General features: G+C 40.9%; 4 protein-coding genes, 1 long non-coding RNA gene and 1 pseudogene across 6 annotated transcripts; 2 read left to right on the top strand and 4 right to left on the bottom strand.

Annotated features, from left to right (window-relative positions):
- Nucleotides 1-1008: 1008 nt before the first annotated feature.
- LOC306921585 (histone H1-like) lies at nucleotides 1009-1637 on the bottom strand (annotated as a pseudogene). The gene has a single exon. The product of its transcript is annotated as a histone H1-like (transcript).
- A 4230-nt stretch (nucleotides 1638-5867) lies between these two features.
- Nucleotides 5868-6983, top strand: LOC306921914. The gene is made up of 3 exons (XR_013789861.1): nucleotides 5868-5928; nucleotides 6027-6094; nucleotides 6630-6983. It is a non-coding gene; the product is annotated as an uncharacterized lncRNA (long non-coding RNA).
- A 6839-nt stretch (nucleotides 6984-13822) lies between these two features.
- LOC306921722 (histone H3.2-like) lies at nucleotides 13823-14244 on the bottom strand (the record flags this gene model as incomplete). The annotated part of the gene is made up of 1 exon (XM_079498991.1): nucleotides 13823-14244. The coding sequence occupies one exon, from the start codon at nucleotides 14242-14244 to the stop codon at nucleotides 13834-13836; it is 411 nt and encodes a 136-aa protein (XP_079355117.1). The 3' UTR covers nucleotides 13823-13833.
- A 3660-nt stretch (nucleotides 14245-17904) lies between these two features.
- Nucleotides 17905-18288, top strand: LOC306921778 (histone H2A-like; the record flags this gene model as incomplete). Its single annotated transcript, XM_079499072.1, has 1 exon — nucleotides 17905-18288. The coding sequence occupies one exon, from the start codon at nucleotides 17905-17907 to the stop codon at nucleotides 18286-18288; it is 384 nt and encodes a 127-aa protein (XP_079355198.1).
- A 760-nt stretch (nucleotides 18289-19048) lies between these two features.
- LOC306921801 (histone H2B 1/2-like) lies at nucleotides 19049-19430 on the bottom strand. Its single transcript, XM_079499105.1, has one exon. The coding sequence runs from the start codon at nucleotides 19426-19428 to the stop codon at nucleotides 19054-19056; it is 375 nt and encodes a 124-aa protein (XP_079355231.1). The 5' UTR covers nucleotides 19429-19430; the 3' UTR covers nucleotides 19049-19053.
- A 1609-nt stretch (nucleotides 19431-21039) lies between these two features.
- LOC306921875 (histone H4) lies at nucleotides 21040-21351 on the bottom strand (the record flags this gene model as incomplete). Its single annotated transcript, XM_079499177.1, has 1 exon — nucleotides 21040-21351. The coding sequence occupies one exon, from the start codon at nucleotides 21349-21351 to the stop codon at nucleotides 21040-21042; it is 312 nt and encodes a 103-aa protein (XP_079355303.1).
- Nucleotides 21352-22833: the final 1482 nt, after the last annotated feature.

Genomic DNA, 22833 nt, shown 5'->3' with positions numbered 1-22833 from the left:
GTAGCAGGGAATTTTATCAATGTGTTCAGAAGCCGATGTTAAAAAATAGACTTTTCACGTGAGAGTAACGGATGCAGTGTGTCGTCGGAGACTTACTGTGTGTGTGTGTGTGTGTGTGCGCGCCACTGTTCTTTTTTTTGGGCACATGAACGAGGCACAGCGGAGACGGGAGCGCAAAATGATCCGAAGTTTACAATAGTATAGATAGCCTACTCCCAGAGTCCCATTGATGATCCGATCACAATTATTATGCATATTCCATGTTAGCTATACAGTTTATAGATCATGCTGAGCTAAACATGTGTTTTAATTTTGAAGTATTTATATTTAAACAAGATGAAGAAAGTCTCCACTCGGATCCCCACACAGTGACAGACAGACAGAATATTCTGTACACTGCAGTGTTTTTTATGTGTTTCCTTAAGCAATAGATTAATGTACACACACACACACACACACACACACACCTTTTGTTTAAAGACATTTTCAACAATTTCTAAACTTTACCTTTTTTTATATTTTTTGTACAAACTGCTGTTTGAACTTTGTTTATATATTTTGTTTATATATTATATATATAAGTATAACTTTGTTTCTATATTTAAATAAACTACATTACATTTGACCGTACATTTGACTCTTGTGTTATATTCTTGTGAAATATTCAGTAAAGTATAGCTCAAAGGCTACATATTCAGTCAGACTTTTGGTGAGTTGTCCTGACAACTCACCCCTAAACGTGAAGACATCTCACCCCGAAAGTGGCCAAAAGTGAAGACATCTCACCCCGGAAAGTGAAGACATCTCACCCCTAAAAAAGCAGGGGTGAGATGTCTTCACGTTTAGGGGTGAGTTGTCTGGACAACTCACCAAAAGTGGCTTTAGGGGTGAGTTGTCTTGTTACCTATGTGAATATGGTGCAAAAAAGACGGATACTCTTATAAAAGAATGTGGTTGGCTCTTAAAAGAGCCTTTTGTGGGTATAGGTATGAAGATGGAACAGACGGTTTACTTCTTTTTGGGCGCTGCCTTCTTTGCTGCCTTGGGTTTGGCAACCTTCTTGGTTGGAGCTTTCTTGGCTGCTGCGGGCTTCTTAGCCACTTTCTTGGGGCTCTTGAGGGTGGCCTTCTTCGGGCTTTTAGCTGCTACGTTCTTCCGAGGAGCCCTACATGAATATGAATCTAATAATGAATCTAAATGTGCGCGCGCGCGCGCACGCATATAAAAGTAGTTGCTTTTACCTACTCTTGCGATTCCTTGCGATTTCTTGGTGGCTGCGGGCTTCTTTGCTTTGACTGCTTTCTTAGCAGCAGGCTTCTTCACCGTCACCGCTTCTGCCTTGTTAATCTTGAAGGAGCCAGACGCGCCGGTGCCTTTGAGCTGGACCAGGGTGCCTTTAGTGACCAGGCTCTTGACGGCGGTCTTTACGCGGACCTTGTTCTTCTCCACATCGTAGCCGCCGGAAGCCAGAACCTTCTTGACCGCAGCGAGAGACACACCGCTCCGCTCCTTGGAGGCGGACACGGCCTCGACGACCAGCTCGGCGACGCTGGGGCCGGGCCGGTCTTCTTGGTTCGGGGAGCTGCCTTCTTCTTGGCGGCCTTGGCCAGAGCTGGTGCTGGAGCTACTTCTGCCATTATTCTCTCGGATAGTAGGTTGCTGTTTCTTCTCTAAAGTAAACTATCACAGAGTGATGCTGAACGCACTGGTGTTGTTGTTAATGTTGAACAACAGTATGGGGTATTTATAGGTTATGACGAGCCTCTGACTCTTAAGACACACCCACGAACCTATGCGATTGGTCCATTTTGAACTGAAAAGAAGGTAACACTTGCAGATAAGGGTCATGAAATAATGATTAACTCATGATTAACTAATACATTAGTTAAGCATTAGTTAATCATTATTTCATCATGAATTAATGATGACTTCATCATGAATTAACTGTAGTTAGTTAATCATGATTCATGGCATTCATGATTTCATTTATAGATCAGATTTTTTCGCCCAAATCTATGCCCACGATGAGTGCTCAAAGGCGGGTAGGTTTAGTCAGCAGACGGTCTCTCTGGAGGTCCTTCCTGGTTGTCCCCAAGGGTATTTTTTCTCAATTCTATGCCCACGATGAGTGCTCAAAGGTGGGTAGGGGTCCCTGGTGTTTTATGGATCATTTTTTGACTCACCCATTTTGCCCAAATCTATACCCAGGATGAGTGCTCATAGACGGGTAGGGTTAGTGAGCAGACTCGGCCTCTCTGGAGGTAATTTTTCTCAATTCTATGCCCACGATGAGTGCTCAAAAGTGGGTAGGGGTCTGTCCGAAGCTCTCCCTGCATGGTGCTTTATGGATCATTTTTGGACTCCCCCATTTTGCCCAAATCTATACCCAGGATGAGTGCTCAAAGGTGGGTACCCCTACCCACCTAAACCACCTGGTGTTTTATGGATCATTTTTGGACTCCCCCATTTTGCCCAAATCTATACCCAGGATGAGTGCTCATAGACGGGTAGGGTTAGTTAGCAGACTCGGTCTCTCTGGAGGTAATTTTTCCTCAATTCTATGCCCACGATGAGTGCTCAAAGGTGGGTAGGGGTCTGTCCGGAGCTCTCCCTGGTGCTTTATGGATCATTTTTGGACTCCCCCATTTTGCCCAAATCTATACCCAGGATGAGTGCTCAAAGGTGGGTACCCCTACCCACCTAAACCACCTGGTGTTTTATGGATCATTTTTGGACTCCCCCATTTTGCCCAAATCTATACCCAGGATGAGTGCTCATAGGTGGGTAGTGGTTAGTGAGCAGACTCTGTCTCTCTGGAGGTATTTTTTCTCAATTCTATGCCCACGATGAGTGCTCAAATGTGGGTAGGGGTCTCTCCGGAGCTCTCCCTGGTGCTTTATGGATCATTTTGGACTCCCCTCTTCAGAGGTCTCCCTGGTAGTTTATGGGTCATTTCTGGACATTATCATCATCATGAACTAGCTGTAGTTAATAGTTAGTTAATGGTTATTTGTACCCCAAAGTAAAGTGACAACATTTTCATCATGAACTAATCATGAACTAGCTGTAGTTAATGGATATTTGCACCCCAAAGTAAAGTGACAACATTTTCATCATGAACTAGCTGTAGTTAATAGTTAGTTAATGGATATTTGTACCCCAAAGTAAAGTGACAACATTTTCATCATTAACTAATCATGAACTAGCTGTAGTTAAGGTTATTTGTACCCCAAAGTAAAGTGACAAAATTTTCATCATGAACTAATCATGAACTAGCTGTAGTTAATGGATATTTGCACCCCAAAGTAAAGTGACAACATTTTCATCATGAACTAGCTGTAGTTAATAGTTAGTTAATGGATATTTGCACCCCAAAGTAAAGTGACAACATTTTCATCATGAACTAGCTGTAGTTAATAGTTAGTTAATGGATATTTGTACCCCAAAGTAAAGTGACAACATTTTCATCATGAACTAGCTGTAGTTAAGTTAGTTAATGGATATTTGTACCCCAAAGTAAAGTAACAACATTTTCATCATTAACTAATCATGAACTAGCTGTAGTTAAGGTTATTTGTACCCCAAAGTAAAGTGACAACATTTTCATCATGAGCTAATCATGAACTAGCTGTAGTTAATGGATATTTGCACCCCAAAGTAAAGTGACAACATTTTCATCATGAACTAGCGTAGTTAATAGTTAGTTAATGGATATTTGTACCCCAAAGTAAAGTGACAACATTTTCATCATGAACTAGCTGTAGTTAATAGTTAGTTAATGGATATTTGTACCCCAAAGTAAAGTGACAACATTTTCATCATGAACTAATCATGAACTCTTGATTAACTAATCATGAAGTAATCATGAACTGGAAATTTGGACACAAAGTCACATCAATATAAATAATAGTGAAATGCAATACTAACAATACAATACAATCTGAATCCAAAATTACAATTACAAGCCACCTTCAATATTGCCATTTTTTATTTACAGCCACACCCTCCCCCCACACTCCCCCCCCATACAAATGTGATGTATATCAATAACAAAGTGTTAAATGGCCACTTATTACCAAATAGACAGCAGTAATATGAAAAATAACAAACAAAAAGAAAAGCCAGCAAAAATATGAAAACCCTTAGTTCCGTTGTCATTGGGGCTCTTTCATCTGAATTGTGACATTGTTCGATTGGTCTTTTTCCTACCACACAAACCGTGAGGGAGGGGAATCAATGTTGCACCATCAGTGTCCAGACTTGGATCCGTTAGCTTGCCATCCAATATGCACTGGGAATTTATCTGGGGAATTGTTGGGTATGGAGAATGTGGAGCCTCACATGGACCTGGGCTCCTCAGTGGATGGGAAGGGAAGCGCTGTCCTCTTCTCCATGTGCTCCAGGGGATGAAGATGGGGATCACCCAATCTAAAAAAAAACTGACCTATGGTAGATCGGACAAGATCCAATAGCATGTTATTCACACACTCTGTGTAAAATGTTTTTAAATCCCCATGAATTAGTAAAAAACACCTTTTTAACTTGCATTAATTAGCTTAATCATTTTCTTTTTATAGTAATCATTTCAAATACATTGAAAACCATTCAAAATAATTCAAAGTACTTATTTTCTTTTACAATGTTTCAAATATTCACTATATTCAATGAACTGTTCCTTTTCCACAAAAATACTATGAAATGCTCCTTTACGTATCACAATGCAATGAGTTAAATTGCATAAAGTGCACATTCAATCGCTTTACAGGGTGTTTTGTGCAGTAACTGAGGTATTCATGACTCAAATGTGCTTAGTATATCTCTCCCTGGCTAGCATCAGGTGAGAGATGCACTAAAAATGTACATTCAATCACCATAACCCAAAATACTCATGTACAGGAATAAGTGTTTCAAAATGTAAAACACCATTTAAGATAACCATCTTTGTTCTACATTGTCTCACTCACCATTGATCAATGAATGAATGGGCTCAGACTGCAATGTCACCTGTACTACTGGCTGCTCAGTGATTCGCTCTCACACTGCTCTGCAAAGTTCAAAATGACACAATATACAAATCAGGAGTTGTCTAACAACATTAAGAATGTGGATGATTTGAATTGGAAGATTATTTTTTAGTCTTACCAAGTGGATTGCAAAGATTGTTCCTCTGTGTGTGTTTACAACAACACATGAAGAACCAGCCATGTGTTCAATTGAACAGGAAAGGGGAGTTTTCCTGCTTAAATACTGACAGGAAGTGGAATCACTGGTAGGCTGGACATAAACGCTTACAGGCTCACTGATTGGCCACTTAGGTTAGCAATCACAGAGCCAGGTAATTTTAACCCTTTGCAAAAACGTGTTAGACATCCTGTTTGTTTGTTTGTTTGTTTTCCCTTTCATGTATATAGCTTCTTGGCATTTTAATCAGACTTGTAGAGCAACATTTTAGATATATTGTATATAACTTAAATGCATTCATTCACTGTAAAAAAAAATCACTGAAATGAACGTATGTATCCTATTAACTATTTTTTAATTCAGCCTACCCAGGCTTGAAAGCAGGCAGCCAATTTACAAGTGTTAAAAACGATCTAAAATGCTTTTGAAATAACACACATTTAAGTTCTAAAATGTTGCTCCACAAGTCTGTTTAAAATACAAAACAAGCTATTTACATGAAAGAGAAAAAATGCAAAACAAACAGGGTGTCTAACAGGTTTTAAAGGATTAAAATTACCTGGCTCTGTGATTGCCAGTGGCCAATCAGTGAGCCTGTAAGCATTTGTGTCCAGCCTACCAGTGATTCTACTTCCTGTTAGTATTTAAGTAGGAAAACGTCCTTTTCCTGTTCAATTGAACACATGGCTGGTTCTTCATGTGCTGTTGTAAACAAACACAGAGAGACAATCTTTTGCAATCTGCCTGGTAAGACTAAAACATAATCTTCCAATTCAAATCATTCACATTCTTAATGTTGTTAGGCAACTCCTGATTTGTGTATTGTGTCATTTTGAACTTTGCAGAGCAGTGTGAGAGTGTTGCAAATCACTGAGCAGCCAGGTGACATTGCAGTCTCAGCATTCATGAAGTGGTGAGTGAGACAATGTAGAACAAAGATGGTTATCTTAAATGGTGTTTAGCCACAATACATCCTGCCAATGATTTATTGTTACATTTAAGTATTTAAGTTCATGTTACATTTTGAAAGACAGTTTGTTACTGAAGGAATACAATATGCATGTACATGAGAATTGTGGGTTATAGTGACTGAAGGTACATTTTAAGGGTACATACTAAGCACATTTGCGTCATAAATACCTCCTAGTTACTGCACAAAACACCCTGTAAACCTTTTGAATGTGCACTTTATGCAATTTAACTCATTACATTGTGATACTTAAAGGAGCATTTCATACTATTTTTATTTTTGTGGAAAAGGAACAGTTCATTGAATATTAAACATTGTAAAAGAAAATAAGTGTTTTGAATTATTTTGAATGGTTTTCAATGTATTTTAAATACATGATTACTATAAAAAGAACATGATTAAGCTAATTAATGCAAGTTAAAAAGGTGTTAATTTATGCTAATTCGTGGGGTTTTGGATCTTGTCTGATCTATCATAGGTCAGGTTTTTTAGATCCCATCCTCATCCCTTGGAGCATCTCACGTGGAGAAGAGGACAGCGGTTCCCTTCCCATCCATCGAGGAGCCAAGGTGCATGTGAGGCTCCACTGTCTCCATACCCAACGTTTCCCCAGATAGATTCCCAGTGCATACTGGGTGGCGAGATCCATGGTTTGTGTGGTAGGACAAAGACCAATCGAACACTGTCACAGTTCAGATAAAAGAGCCCCAACGAGAACAAAAACAAACTTTGGGAACTAAGGGTTTTCATATTTTTTCCGGCTTTTCTTTTTGTTTGTTATTTTTCATATTACTGTTGTAGTCATTTTTCTATGTCTATTTGGTAATAATAAGTGGCCATGTAACAATTACTATTCATTGTTGACTGTGTTATATTTATAAGAGCCAGGTCATTTTTTTTCATAGTTGTGTCAAACCATATTGGATAAGCAATGATCTTAACAAGTACTTTAGTTTTATAGTTGAGAGGAAAAATTGTGCTGCTGATTTGGATAAGCACTGTTGTTGGCTTTGTTAAAGGCCTTGCCTTGGCGGGCAGCAGGTGGGCCAGATGTGTGGATGCCAGTCCATTGGCGTCTGCGCCAGGGCTGTATCTAGCTCACCCGCTGTTGGCCCGGGTGGCTGGTGTCGGCCTGCCCCTCGGCCTGTGTCCTCTGCCTACTTCCTTGCTTTTGTTTTGTTGTTCTTTTGTATTTTACATTTGTATTTTGTATAATACTTTATTTATTTTGTGGTATATTTTTGTTTGTGTTAAGTGTTTTTATTTTATTTTTTAGTTTCTGTGTGGGGGGAGAGAGTGTGTGTGTGTGTGTGTGTGTGTGTGTGTGTGTGTGTGTGTGTGTGGGGGGGGGGGGGGGTTGCTGTAAATAAAAAAATGGCAAAAATTGGCAATATTGAAGGTGGCTTGTAATTGTACATTTGGATTCAGATTGTAATGTATTGTTAGTATTGTATTGTTTTGCATTCACTATTATTTATATTGATGTGACTTTGTGTCCATATATCCAGTTCATGATGAATTCATGATTAGTTAATCATGAGTTCATGATTAGTTCATGATGAAAATGTTGTCACTTTACTTTGGGGTGCAAATAACCATTAACTAACTGTTAACTACAGCTAGTTCATGATGAAAATGTTGCCACTTTACTTTGGGGTGCAAATATCAATTAACTAACTATTAACTAATGATAGTTAATCATTAATAGAGTCCAACTCTCTAGTAAGTAAGTACAATGTAATGGTAGTTCATGATGAAAATGTTGCCACTTTACTTTGGGGTGCAAATATCAATTAACTAACTATTAACTAATGATAGTTAATCATTAATAGAGTCCAACTCTCTAGTAAGTAAGTACAATGTAATGGTAGTTCATGATGATAATGTTGCCACTTTACTTTGGGGTGCAAATATCAATTAACTAACTATTAACTAATGATAGTTAATCATTAATAGAGTCCAACTCTCTAGTAAGTAAGTACAATGTAATGGTAGTTCATGATGATAATGTTGCCACTTTACTTTGGGGTGCAAATATCAATTAACTAACTATTAACTAATGATAGTTAATCATTAATAGAGTCCAACTCTCTAGTAAGTAAGTCAAATGTAATGGTAGTTCATGATGATAATGTCCAGAAGTTATGCATAAACTACAAGGGAGACCTCTACAAGGGAGACCTACCCACCTTTGAGCACTCATCGTGGGCATAGAATTGAGAAAAACTACCTCCAGAGAGACCGCGTCTGCTCACTAACCCTACCCGTCTATGAGCACTCATCCTGGGTATAGATTTGGGCAAAATGGGTGAGTCCAAAAATGATCCATGAAACACCAGGGACCCCTACCCACCTTTGAGCACTCATCGTGGGCATAGAATTGAGAAAAATTACCTCCAGAGAGACCGAGTCTGCTGACTAACCCTACCCGTCTATGAGCACTCATCCTGGGTATAGATTTGGGCAAAATGGGTGAGTCCAAAAATTATCCATAAAACACCAGGGACCCCTACCCACCTTTGAGCACTCATCGTGGGCATAGAATTGAGAAAAATTACCTCCAGAGAGACCGAGTCTGCTCACTAACCCTACCCGTCTATGAGCACTCATCCTGGGTATAGATTTGGGCAAAATGGGTGAGTCCAAAAATTATCCATAAAACACCAGGGACCCCTACCCACCTTTGAGCACTCATCGTGGGCATAGAATTGAGAAAAATTACCTCCAGAGAGACCGAGTCTGCTCACTAACCCTACCCGTCTATGAGCACTCATCCTGGGTATAGATTTGGGCAAAATGGGGGGGTCCAAAAATGATCCATAAAGCACCAGGGAGAGCTCCGGACAGACCCCTACCAACCTTTGAGCACCCATCGTGGGCAAAGAATTGAGTAAAATGACCCATGGGTACAACCAGGAATGACCTCCAGAGAGACTGAGAGACCTACCCGCCTATGAGCACTCATCCTGGGCATAGATTTGGGCGGAAAAATTAGATCTATAAATCATCTACAAATCGTGGTTAACTAATGACGATTCATGATGAATCATCAGAATCATCATCATCATGAATCATGATGAATTCATCATGATTCATGATGAATTGTGATGAACTAATGATTAACTAATGCTTAACTAATGTATTAGTTAATCATTAGTTAATCATTAGTTCATGAACCGTATCTGCAAGTGTTACCGAAAAGAATGTCATTGGTAACTACACATGTACTTGTGGGAATTGGGAAAGGTCTGATTGATCCAAAGTGATTGATACGTGACAAAAATATGAATAATGGTGAGAATTCAACGTATTGTATGATTTATTGATTTGGATTTATTGCATAATGAGAATGTTAACATTCTGTTTCAAGCCTGTTGAAACAACATGATATGAAACAAGCCTGTTTCATATCCCACCCACGAGGACAGAAAATAAAAGAAAGGGGGGAAAAAAGACAAACTGCAAATATTCTGTAAAAACATGCTGCTTGTTTTGCTCTCTCACTGCTACTCACTTTGATCTGAAGTATAGATAAGTGTACTTGATGACGTTTAGATGTATAGATTCTACTGCACCTTCTATAAATAAGTCTAGGGCTAAATATGTTTATATCCTTTTGTAGATTCTGTAGACTTCCCCCTCTTTTGCCCATCCCCCATTGCTGCTAAGGTTTTTTGGTTTGAATGTGTACAGTGTGTCCTGTCTATACTTTTATATTTCTTTATTTCATTTTTACAATCCAGTCTTTCCTGCTTTTATCTGCTTTATTTATTTGAGGAACTAGGAAAAAAGAAAACAGAAAAAAGAAGAACATCCGGAGCGTCTCGGTGATGAAATTGATCGTCGTCGGAGTTATTTCGAGGTAACACCATGGCTACACGAGAAGTTTTTGAGCAACACATTTCACGTATTCAACGGTAGGAATTATCAACAATAAATGTTAATGTATTGTGCCATTGACAATGATTGCAGTAATAAATGCGATCCTATTTCCTTCCTATTTGGGATCTTGAAATAAACGCGCGATCTGGAAAACATCGTACTGAAGTATCGTCATGGACGAGAAAAGGCTGCTGTTTATCGGTACTTTAACTTGAAATATCAAATATCGAATGACAACAAAAAGCACACCATTAAGCTCTTGGTGGGTTGTTCCCTTGCTCCTTCCCTCTCCCCCTCTCTCTCTCTGTGTGTGTGTGTGTGTGTGTGTGTGTGTGTGTGTGTGTGTGTGTGTGTGCGCACGTGCTTGTGAATGTTTAGATATTAAAGCCACAACAAATAACTCCACGACCACTACTGATGAAGGTACTCAGAGTCAGACCAACCAAACCAGCCTGGGGAAACGCCTCTGGAATCGAAGTGATAACTCCTTCACATTCAACTTCTTCTCTGAAACTTGGGGCTGGACTTAAACACCACGTGAGAACCATGTAGACTCAATACACACAGCAGCAGCTCTATTGTAGCTATCTTAATGTGACACTTGTGTTTTCTCCTCGATTAAAACATCATACAACTATCTACTGGGTATATGATTTAATGCAACAAAGAGCCGACCAGTTAACACACATGCTCCTTTTTTACATTGATACATCTGAGATGAAAATGGCACTCCAGTTTTTAAGTGATATGCTAAAAACATCACCCTTCCACAGTTCGACACCAGTGTTTCCTCTGTCATTTGTCTTTTAAAACATTTTAAACCACGATAAATTAGCAATGATACTCAAACTCACCTTAGCAGACATTCCTGGCGACGCAATAACATGAACTATACTTTTGTTTTGTCTTCCGTTTTTGAGGCTTTTTTGTGCAGAAAAAATGAGCATGGTTGCTATGTTCACCCTGTTCACCCGGGTGTGATATCATTACGTCAGACATGATTTCATTACGTCATACAGACCTTACACCACTCAGTTCACACGGGTGTGATTTTTTCATTCTATAAACACAAGGTTTTCTGACACAAGTAAACACACTCCAGTTGACAACAGCATGGTGGAGTTGATACCACATTCCAATGACAGAGGTTGTAACACTTGGTCCATTTGTGGTCAAAAACGTATTGTGATGAAAATGCAGAAAACATGTTTGCATCTTCAATCAACTGCGGTACTGGTATCTGTATTTGGTTATGGCACACATACACTTTCACTGATACACTCCTTCCAATGCTTCCATGCATTACCACTGACAATAATGGTGATGATGTAAGCAGACAAATGTGACTTTGGAACATGATGTTGTATATTGGCATGAATTATTTTACTTAAACTGGTGTGTACAGTACTATACTTTTGTATTATTAATACAAAAGCATTTGTTGTAGTGTCACATTACGGACAACATGAAGATTGTAATGTATTTTATGTCTTCCTCATCACTGTAGTGATATATGTATTCAGCTAAGTTTCATGATCAATGAGGCCGATAAATAACTACTTATGTATCCCGTTCTCAACAGTGATATCAAAGTGTATTATAGTAGTAATGGATTAATTCATGACAGAGGTGGCAGTGCATATTTAGGTGAGGCAACTCTGAGACAAGCTTGGTTATGGTTATGGAGCCTCACACAGGACTCAAGATGACATTATGAAATGATTGCAGTTATGTGCAGATCAAACTGCTTTCATTCTCCATTATTGCATGTGCCAGTTCAACATAAAAGGAGTACATCTGAAAGGTTGTGATTCTGAGTCAGGATGTATTTTTTTCCCCTAGCAATGCTGATCAACAGCACCAACATCACTTTAACCATATTTTCAAATTATTTTAAGAATAGCAGATCTACAAGATCGCACGGAGTCGCAGGCCTCCAGTATTGTTATCTTTTGAGGGGATGTCAAAGCCTTTAGTGCAGTGGTTCCCAAAGTGGGGTCCGGAGACCCCCAGGGGTACTTGAGGGAGTTCCAGGGGGGACCCAGCTAAATGATTATTTGTAACCAAATGGACCCTAGCAGGTCCATTTGGTTCCATTTGTACACTCTCAGAGTTAAATTAACAGTGGTTTTACAATATAAATTGGGGTACCAGAGATAGAAATGCTGTTAAATCGGGGATCCGTGGCATAATGCGTGTGAAACTGGGGGGTCCTTGAAATGTATGTTTCGGAATCACTGCTAGAGCCGTAAAAAATGTCCCTTATCTGGGTCACTGGCATATGTTTTCAAATGGGGGGTCTGTGGCCGGTGTAGTCTCTCTCTGCATTGTGTTGAAGGGATAAGACAGACCCAGAACTCTCTTTGGAGACAACCTCCATTTATTTTGACGAAGAGATAACAAATATCACGTCTCCAGTTAATTATTTTCGTATTGCTCCTTTCTAAACAGAGTTAAATAAACACAGTATAAATCATTTTGCAAGTACAACAATTCTTATTTTGTTATACAGAGACGTCAACAAAGACAACAAACCTCGTTCCAATACGGAAGTACACAAGGAAGAGGTGGAGGTGTGGCAGGGCATTTATACAGGGGCATAAAGAGACTTAAAAGGAGCTGTGACCACCAATGCACTATACACATGAACCATGGAGAATTAAGTCAGGTAATAGCAATTATTTGTATCATATTTTGTGTAATTATAAAACACTATTACACGAGGACATACAGTCAAAATGACATATGATGATAGGGCACTCTTATCACTTCACACAGGTGTGATTTTTGTTTGCATTGTATTCAGTATTCTCTAGTTCTACTGTGATTTCACAAATATGTTTCCTTTGCTTGGTGTTCTGTGTAAAGCACATTGAATTGCCTTGTTGAAATAAAATTAGCTTTTCCTTTCATAGTAGCCCCATTGTGTTAGAACAAAATGAGCCATGAAATTAAAATGTGATTATTACTTATCAAATTACTGCTAAACTAATAATTGCATGTGAATAGGTGTCTGAGATAATAGAAAGCAGCAGTTTTACTGACTTAGTATAGCCATCACACAATGCCACTGTCTGATATTGTGCTATGGATCTCCCATTAGTCTGAAATAAAGATTGAATATACACTGCATTAGTCTCCCACAATTCAACCCTCCCAGTTACAAATTGATGAATAAACACTAAGAGTTTTACTGTGCGCACATGTGAGTTAGCCAAATTGAAAATAAATGCACATTTAACTCAACTTGGAACATTCCCCCAAAAATATTAGAAACATGCTCAACCCCCACCTCAACTTTCTGTTGGGTTAAACACAATGGAACAATGCCTCCCCTCCCCCACAGGGTGGAGCTGAATTATTCACGCACTATAGAGAGTATGCGCATGCTTAAAGTGAATGGCACATCGAGTGGCAAAGCAACATGCAAAGTGAATTTAACATTGTTTAATGCAATCAGATAGGACTTTTGTGTGGATGTATGGGCTGTGTTTTTTGCCACTCATTAGGCCTTCCTACACAACTTCCTGGTTTGATGATGTCACACGCATACCTCTATAAACAGTCTCTAGATACATGTACATGATCAAGTTGCAGCATTTGTGTATTGCACACTATGAAATTGAGTATGTACCAAGAAAGATACTGCAAGAGTTGGCATGCAGACATAATTTCAGCAGCTGTGAAGTTAGTTTAAAGTGCATAACTAGTCAATATCAAAGGATAATAGCTCTTTAAATAACACATTTGGGTGGCTCTTAAAAGAGCCGTTTTGGGGGGTTTGACAGTAACAGATGAGTTTAAGCACGTTCTCCACGGATACGACGGGCCAGCTGGATGTCTTTGGGCATGATGGTCACCCTCTTGGCGTGGATGGCGCACAGGTTGGTGTCTTCAAACAGACCGACCAGATAAGCCTCGGCCGACTCCTGGAGAGCCATGACGGCGGAGCTCTGGAAGCGCAGGTCGGTCTTGAAGTCCTGGGCGATCTCCCTCACGAGGCGCTGGAAGGGCAGCTTGCGGATCAGCAGCTCGGTGGATTTCTGGTAACGACGGATCTCCCTCAGAGCCACTGTACCGGGACGGTAACGGTGAGGCTTCTTCACTCCACCGGTCGCCGGGGCGCTCTTACGAGCTGCCTTGGTGGCGAGCTGCTTCCTGGGCGCTTTGCCGCCGGTGGATTTACGAGCGGTCTGCTTGGTTCTTGCCATTGCTTCTTCTAACAAGCCTGTGAGTAGTAGAATATTTTCTGAAGGGCAAACTGGTGCCTTTTATTAGCGGCTCGGAGACGCAGTCGTCCTCTGGTTGGTCAGTGGACAGGGACCGCCTTGTTTGGGGAGGTACCATGCATCACTGGCAACGATTGGATCGGAACTCTCTCTTCTGACTGGGGCTGCTGTATAGTAATAGCTAATAAATAATAATAATAGCTAATAAATACTATGGAACAGTAGTTTGCAGCAACTGAAAAAAGAAAATACATTGCTCTATGTTATGACACGGTGCAAATAAATAAACATTTCTACTTGTGACAATAACACATGACACAGGGATGTATGTGTGTAAAAATAAGTGGACGTTTCTTCTCTTAATGCATAATTAACACTCATATATTCACAACATATCAATGTGGTCAAACTTCCGCCGTAGTCTGAAAACCCACCACTCCATCATGGCCCGTAGGGTAACAAGACAACTCACCCCTAAACTCACTTTTGGTGAGTTGTCCAGACAACTCACCCCTAAACGTGAAGACATCTCACCCCTGCTTTTTTAGGGGTGAGATGTCTTCACTTTCCGGGGTGAGATGTCTTCACTTTTGGCCACTTTCGGGGTGAGATGTCTTCACGTTTAGGGGTGAGTTGTCAGGACAACTCACCAAAAGTCTGACTGAATATGTAGCCTTTGAGCTATACTTTACTGAATATTTCACAAGAATATAACACAAGAGTCAAATGTACGGTCAAATGTAATGTAGTTTATTTAAATATAGAAACATTGTAAACAAAGTTCAAACAGCAGTTTGTACAAAAAATATCAAAAAAAGGTAAACATCAAAAGTTTAGAAAAACATCAGTTTGTACAAAGAAATATAGAAAAAAGTTAAGTATAGAAAAAATGTAAACTAAAAAATATAGTAAAAAGTTGTCATAAAAATAAAATAAAACATCAGTTTGCTACAAAAACACTAAAAAGTTGTCATATCTACAAAAAGAAAGAAAAAAGTTGTGCTGTGTGCAGTGCAGTGTGCTGTCCCATTTTGGTCAAAAGTTGTGCACTAAAAAGTTGTCATATCTACAAAAAGAAAGAAAAAAGTTGTGCTGTGTGCAGTGCAGTGTGCAGTGTGCTGTCCCATTTTGGTCAAAAGTTGTGCAGTGCAGTGTGCTCATCTCCACACTGGGGCATTCACTTCAGAAGCGAGAGTTAGCATGTCCATGATGGTCAGATCGTTCCTTTCCAAGTCCTTCCACAACTGGGCCAGATTGCCCTGTGTAGCCTTGGTCTGCTTTCGCTGGTAGTGGCGTAGCTTGTTCTCTGACACCATACGCAGCTGCGTCATAATCAACAGATGCTAATTTAATAGCCTTAATACCTCCCCGGGGGGGATGTCATTATCCCTTTAAGTATGTCAAGGTCAAATGCATAATAAACCTTACAAATACAAACATTATTGTTTGTATGTAGGCTACCCAGTAGCCTACCCATATGATTAGATGAATGTGCAACATTGTTTCCATCTTCCAAGCATATTCCTGCCAAAATGGAGATCTTAAATTGTTGAAAATGTCTTTAAACAAAAGATCACCATGAATTCAAGGCTTGTGTGTGTGTGTGTGTGTGTGTGTGTGTGTGTGTGTGTGTGTGTGTGTGTGTGTGTGTGTGTGTGTGTGTGTGTGTGTGTGTGTGTGTGTGCAAACTTCTGAAGAAATGTGAACTGAACCCCTCTCAATTTGGTTACTCCAGATGGCTGTCACTTTTCTCACATGCTAATGTAACTAGCAGTAGCAAGATCATCATCAATATTGCTTTGCTATTCAGATGTAATTCAGTCAGTATAGGCCTATTAGAACTGTGATTGATTGATCATGCGTCCGTTGTGCGTCTAATTAGCAACTTTGTACAGCCGTCAGACTCTGCCTTTGAAGCGCAAACATTATCCACAAACGACCCCCCCCCCCCCCCCCCTCAATGCTGCATAGAGAGAGAGAGAGAGACGCTCTACTCCTTACAAGTGTTTCACCGGATTTTACTGTTAAATAAATAAATAATTAGCCGTGACTGCGCACGTCTGTAGGAACCGATAGTTAGATCCGAAATTGAATTATGCCTACTGTAATGGGTGCCACGGAAAGTACAGACAACTCACCCCGCAAAGTCAGAAAGTGAAGACAGCTCACCCCGGAAAGTAAAGACATCTCACCGGGGTGAGATGTCTTCACTTTCCGGGGTGAGCTGTCTTCACTTTCCGGGGTGAGCTGTCCGGGGTGAGCTGTCCGGACAACTCACCCCGACATGTCAAAAAGTGAAGACAACTCACCGGGGTGAGATGTCTCGTATTCGCCCGTAGCACTTGCCTTAGCCCCTTTTATAGCATTGTATAGACTTATAGCATGTTACATAGACAGCACTATAATTGCATTTTATGTAGTCATAGCACTTTATAGTATATATATATATATATATATATATATATATATATATATATATATATATATATATATATATGTAGTATAGTTTAGATGTATAGTCTAATTATATAGATACTCCATGTTACATACTTTTTATAACAGTTTGCAGAATTACAGTACATTTCAAGCACAAACTCAATACAAAGACTGTTAACTGTGAGTGGACAACCCAATTAAGCATTACACTTGTTTACAAGAGGGTCCACCTTGTTCAATTCATCAAAACATTTAGAGACGTACAAATAGACACTTCTATATATAGTCAAAGAACAGAACAGGAATTCATCATAAGGGAGGTAAAAAGGGAAAAGAAACATAACAGTGAGGGAGGCCAGTTTCGAATTGCAGCCGTCCATAGGTGCCCTTTGAGAGTGGTTTTGAAGGAGTCAAGGGATTTGCATGTCTTAATGACTGTTGGTAGGGCGCTCCACATTTTGGTGGCATAGGAGCGAAAATAATTTAATCCCTTGTTTGTGCCGAATCTGGGTTGTACATGGTTTGTTGCACTTCCTCTGGTGTTATGGGTGTGGACTTCGTTAACATTAAGGATGTATCTAGACAGGTACATGGGTATCTTGGTGGAGTATCGAATCTTGTGGACCAGACCCATTGCAAGATGCTGTACTCTGTCGTCTACCCTAAGCCATTCCAGCCTGTCAAAGTGGGCAGGGGTGAGGTGGGTTCGGGGGGGTGAGGCCAAATAAGAGCCTGACCAGTTTGTTTTGGGAAGTCTGGAGCCTAGTTTGAAGGGCCTTTGAGGTGCTGTGGTACCAGGAGGTAACCTGACTCCGCCAAATGGGGCAGCAGAGAGTACACTGGGTTCCCCCCTCCTGCTCCCATCTGGGAACTCTCAAGCAGACTTGATGCCCGGCCACAAAACGGCCTGGCCAATCAGCAGAAGCTAGAAAACACAGTTTTCTGTGTTGTTGAAGATGTGTGTCAGGAACCTCCCTCTTTGGGAGGAGTCAGAGTTTAGACTGGGAGGAATCGATCACACCACTAGCAGTGATTGGTGGGAAGCTCATACACACTCAGCCCGCACTCTCATCCGTCTCTATGATTGGTGGGGCGCACAACCCCACACAGAGTTTACTAAGCTGAACATATAAAAGGTCTCGCACGCCTCTCCTCCACCACATTATTTTCTTTGAACTTTCGTTATTCTACAAATAAGTCTACAAAATGAGTGGACGAGGGAAAACCGGAGGAAAGGCCAGGGCGAAGGCTAAGACCCGCTCATCCCGTGCCGGGCTCCAGTTTCCCGTGGGTCGTGTTCACAGGCTGCTGCGTAAAGGCAACTATGCCCAGAGAGTCGGTGCCGGCGCCCCGGTCTATCTGGCGGCTGTCCTCGAGTATCTGACCGCTGAGATCCTGGAGTTGGCTGGAAACGCTGCCCGTGACAACAAGAAGTCTCGTATCATCCCCCGTCACCTCCAGCTGGCCGTCCGCAACGACGAGGAGCTCAACAAACTGCTGGGTGGAGTGACCATCGCTCAGGGCGGTGTGCTGCCCAACATCCAGGCTGTTCTGCTGCCCAAGAAGACCGAGAAAGCTGCCAAGAAATAAACATGCTTTATTTCGACTGAATAAACCCCACAAAGGCTCTTTTAAGAGCCACCTACTATTTCTATATGAGAGTAGTTTCCAATATCCCCATCAAAGTAAGCTCACTTGACTTTATAAGGGCATCGCTATTACGCTTCCTAGTTCATAAGACATACTTGTGCATGTTCCCTGTCACAGTCTGACCATATATGTCTGCATTACCCTTCCTAGTTCATAATACATACTTTAAACCGAGAAAGCCGCTTCATTTCGACTGAATAAACTCCCACAAAGGCTCTTAAGAGCCACCCACTATTTCTACATAATCGTGACTTCCAATATCATAAATGCGCACTTTATAGCTTAACTTTCTATCTAGTCTGACCACATGTCTGCAATCATTAACAGCACAGCGGGTTATTGCTTAATTTCTTCAGTTTGACCTGGAAAAGTAAAATTAACCTACACTGCTGTATAATGGTGGTAGTTAATGCATTCTTTTCCCGCTCGTGCGCTCCATTGTATGAACATTGAGGGCCTATATACACACATACGCTCTAGTCTAAATGCTATGCTTGCATATCTAGTGACTTCTATACAATACTTTAATCTACACCATGTCTGAGGACTGCATGTATTCACATTAATGTCAGACGTGGACTAACTGGTAGTGGTTTAGCCGACATGCATTGTAATGTTGATTATATACATATTAGGATAAACTCTTCTTGGAAAATATGGGTGGTCCTTAAAAGGACCGTTGTTTTAAATAGCAGATAGAACAGTTTACTTGGAGCTGGTGTACTTGGTCACAGCCTTGGTGCCTTCAGACACGGCGTGCTTGGCCAGCTCACCGGGGAGCAGCAGGCGGACGGCGGTCTGAATCTCCCTGGATGTGATGGTGCGGCGCTTGTTGTAGTTAGCCAGTTTGGAGGCTTCACCGGCGATGCGCTCAAAGATGTCGTTGACGAAGGAGTTCATGATGCCCATGGCCTTGGAGGAGATACCGGTGTCAGGGTGGACCTGCTTCAGGACCTTGTACACGTAGATGGCGTAGCTCTGCTTCCTGGCCTTTCTGCGCTTCTTGCCGCCCTTTGCGGCGGTCTTGGTGACGGCTTTCTTGGAGCCCTTCTTGGGCGCTGGCTTTGCTACTTCAGGCATGGTGATTGTATTCAATAGAATAGTTAAGTTGCAGTGAAGAATGTGTAAGAGGGCGCTCTCGTACCACTATTTATACAGAGCAAATGCAAATGAAGCGTGTGACTCCTAGCATTTGATTGGCTGATCTTGCCACAACGAGTCTTTGTTTTCTGTATTATGTTTCCCCGCTCGTGTGCTCTATTGTCCCTGTAACATTGTGAGGGGCTAAATATACTAGCCCCTTTATACATTATTAATATGTATGGTAAATGTACAATTTAAAGCCCCTTTTTATCATATTGTGTTTTGTTTTCGATTTTGCATTGATCCTCCTTTATGACTGATGTTGCTGCTATGACACCCACATTTCCCGATGATAAAGGTATATCTATATCTGCATAATCATTGAGACATGACAATATTCCCAGCGTTAGTATTAATATAATAATAAGTTAATGAATTGTTACTATTATGATAATAATTCTGCTCTGTGCTTATAAAGCCAAAATAGAGAGCTCAGGCAGCATGGTGTGTTCTTATGTAATTGAAAGATGATGGTTGATGAAAGATGATGGTTCTCATCACTAATAATAAGCGAAAATTAGCTTAAGTAAATTATGGCAAATCTGGAAAAAAAAGGCTTACCACTAGCTTTCTTCACAGATGTGTTCATAGGCCTATGTGGTATTGATAATGGTACCCCAACTTTCAGCAGCTGACACAAAGTTTCCCAAGGGAGTTGGGTTGGAACATTTTTTTCTGTGATAGTAGACACCTTTATGAACACATCTGTGAAGAAAGCTAGTGGTAAGCATTTTGCAGGAACCGGATTAACTACTACATTAATTAACATGTTCTTTATTGGCCCCACATTTCATTCATCCAGAGTGTACAAGCTTTACCAGAATTATTAGAAACTGTTGTATTGTTGTTTTGATAGTTGTTTTTATCCCCTCCTATAATGTTTGTTTTAAAAACGACATGTATTGACAATGAAGGGATAATTAATGTTTGTTTTTAGTTCAATGTTTGTTTTAAAAACGCGATTGACAATAAAGATAATGTAATGTTTGTTTTGTCACAGTTTGTTTTACATCACCATTACATCACCTAATCATAGCAACTTGAGTTAGATGATAAGAGTGCCCCTCACTTCACACGGGTGTGATTTTTAATATACAGAGCGGTCCTCTTGTCTGGAATTGTAAGAAACATCCAAATTCATAGTTATGCAATGATGTTTCCCATAAACTTGAACATTTGATTGCCAGTTTGTGGCGCCAACTATTACATTCAGTCAGAGGCTACTGTCTTCTTAACCTCTATATTTGGAAGGCTGAACAGCTTGTAGATCTGCAATTATGTTTTCTATCCTAATTCCTAAATATTGTATTCGTTATTCGGGGCAATTGTTTTGTATGCGTGTGTGTGTGTGTGTGTGTGTGTGTGTGTGTGTGTGTGTGTAGCACCACTGGATCCTGCCCTACCACATGATTAAACAGTAATAAATACACAACACTACTAAGTTAATGGTAGCTCATTAAGAGTATAAAATTGGGTAATACTCTTTAAAGAAGGTGTGGGTGGCTCTTAAAAGAGCCTTTGGGTCGTTGGTAAATCAAGTCAGCATCATTAACCTCCGAAGCCGTACAGAGTGCGTCCCTGTCTCTTCAGAGCATAGACAACATCCATGGCGGTCACGGTCTTTCTCTTGGCGTGCTCGGTGTAGGTGACGGCGTCACGGATCACGTTCTCCAGGAACACCTTGAGGACACCGCGGGTCTCCTCGTAGATCAGACCGGAGATACGCTTCACGCCGCCACGGCGAGCAAGACGGCGGATAGCGGGCTTGGTAATTCCCTGGATGTTATCACGAAGAACCTTGCGATGACGCTTGGCGCCTCCTTTTCCAAGACCTTTTCCTCCCTTACCTCGACCTGACATTTTGAGTAGTAATGTAGTTGAAGAGATAGAAAATAGAATGACTTGAGAGTTCAGAGCCTTGCCTTTTTATGTGTGTTCTGAGGACGTAAGGGAGGACAGGCAGACACAGCTGCGTGGGCGTAACCACCCCCACACACACTCCTCCCCCTTGGTCACATCACCATGTTTAAAGTTATTATATTGCTAGTTGCTAGTCAACTCCTCTATACTATTACTATAACACGGGGGTCCTCAACTAGAAATGATGAAGGTCCACTAATCATTTTTGAAAAAGACTAAGGTCCGGTCCCATGAGCGTGACACGGGCCACGCAGCGGCCAGTGTAGAGCGGGGCTCTATGCCTGTTTAGTACAGTCAAACCAAGGCAAGTTTATAGGAATCGGATCCCCTCCCAACCAACCAACCAACCAATACTTATTTTGTCAAGTTTATTGAGGACCCCTGCTATAGCATATACTTGCTGTTCATATATATTCAATGTTTTGTCAACCCAAGAGACTGATACAATAATTTATATGTGAAATGAAATGAAATCTATATTTACCCAGGGTATCTGGGCTAAGCTCAAGAACTTGTTTCCAGCCAGGCCCTGCTCATAGAACACATTTCATCGTAGTGGTTGATGCCTTGTTCAAGGGCATTTCAGCGGTGGTAATTTTAACGTGTCGGACGGCTGATTCGAACTGGGAACCTTCCGGTATCTAGACCGCGCCGCTATCACCCTGGCCAAGACCTACGCTGAAAAGACCATGGTCCTCATTCACAAAGGAGAAATACACCGCAGTGTAACGTATGCGTAAACAGATACTAAATATCATCGTATTTCTCTGTCCGATCACGCTGCGATTTGCTCCCGTCGTATTCAGGGAAGCTGGTGTAATCACTTCATTTGTGCGGATCGCAGAGTGTAGCCTTTCCGCATTTTTCCCAAGCGATTCGCCTGGTGTCGCCTGGTTAGAACGCCCATCCCACACCATATAAGGCAACAGGAAATATCGAAATACGTCATCATAGCCTGCACCGGGCTTTAAATTATATACAACAGCCGCGATGAGCTTGTAGAGCAGTTAATTTTGACAGGCGGGTCTCTGCATGGACAGATCTTCAAGCAAACAGCGCAAGTTTTGTATATAATTATAAACGAAACTTGCCAACTTGGCACGCATTGCTTCACTCCTTGTTAAATGTCAGAACGTTAATAAGTTAACTGATGTTACAGTTACTTTCACATAATGAGAAAGAAGTTAATTTGTATTGTTCACCACACAACCAAATGCTATATTAAAACTCGGCAATGATAAAAGGCCCTATTGATTAGTCTACTGCGGTGATTGATTCCCTGCCCTGCACTGTCGGATTTGGAAAGCAAATATATCCAGGACATGCATGGACACAGGACATATTTTCTTTCTTTTTTTTCTTGTGGGATTTGGACTTAAGGCTATATTTCATCCGACCCAACTACGTTGTATGTTTCCTCAG

This window comes from Electrona antarctica, assembly GCF_951216825.1.
Source record: "Electrona antarctica genome assembly, chromosome: 1".
Taxonomy (NCBI): Eukaryota; Metazoa; Chordata; class Actinopteri; order Myctophiformes; family Myctophidae; genus Electrona; species Electrona antarctica.
The sequence above is the reverse complement of the archived record's forward strand: the minus strand, read 5'-3'. Positions and strand labels throughout refer to the sequence as shown.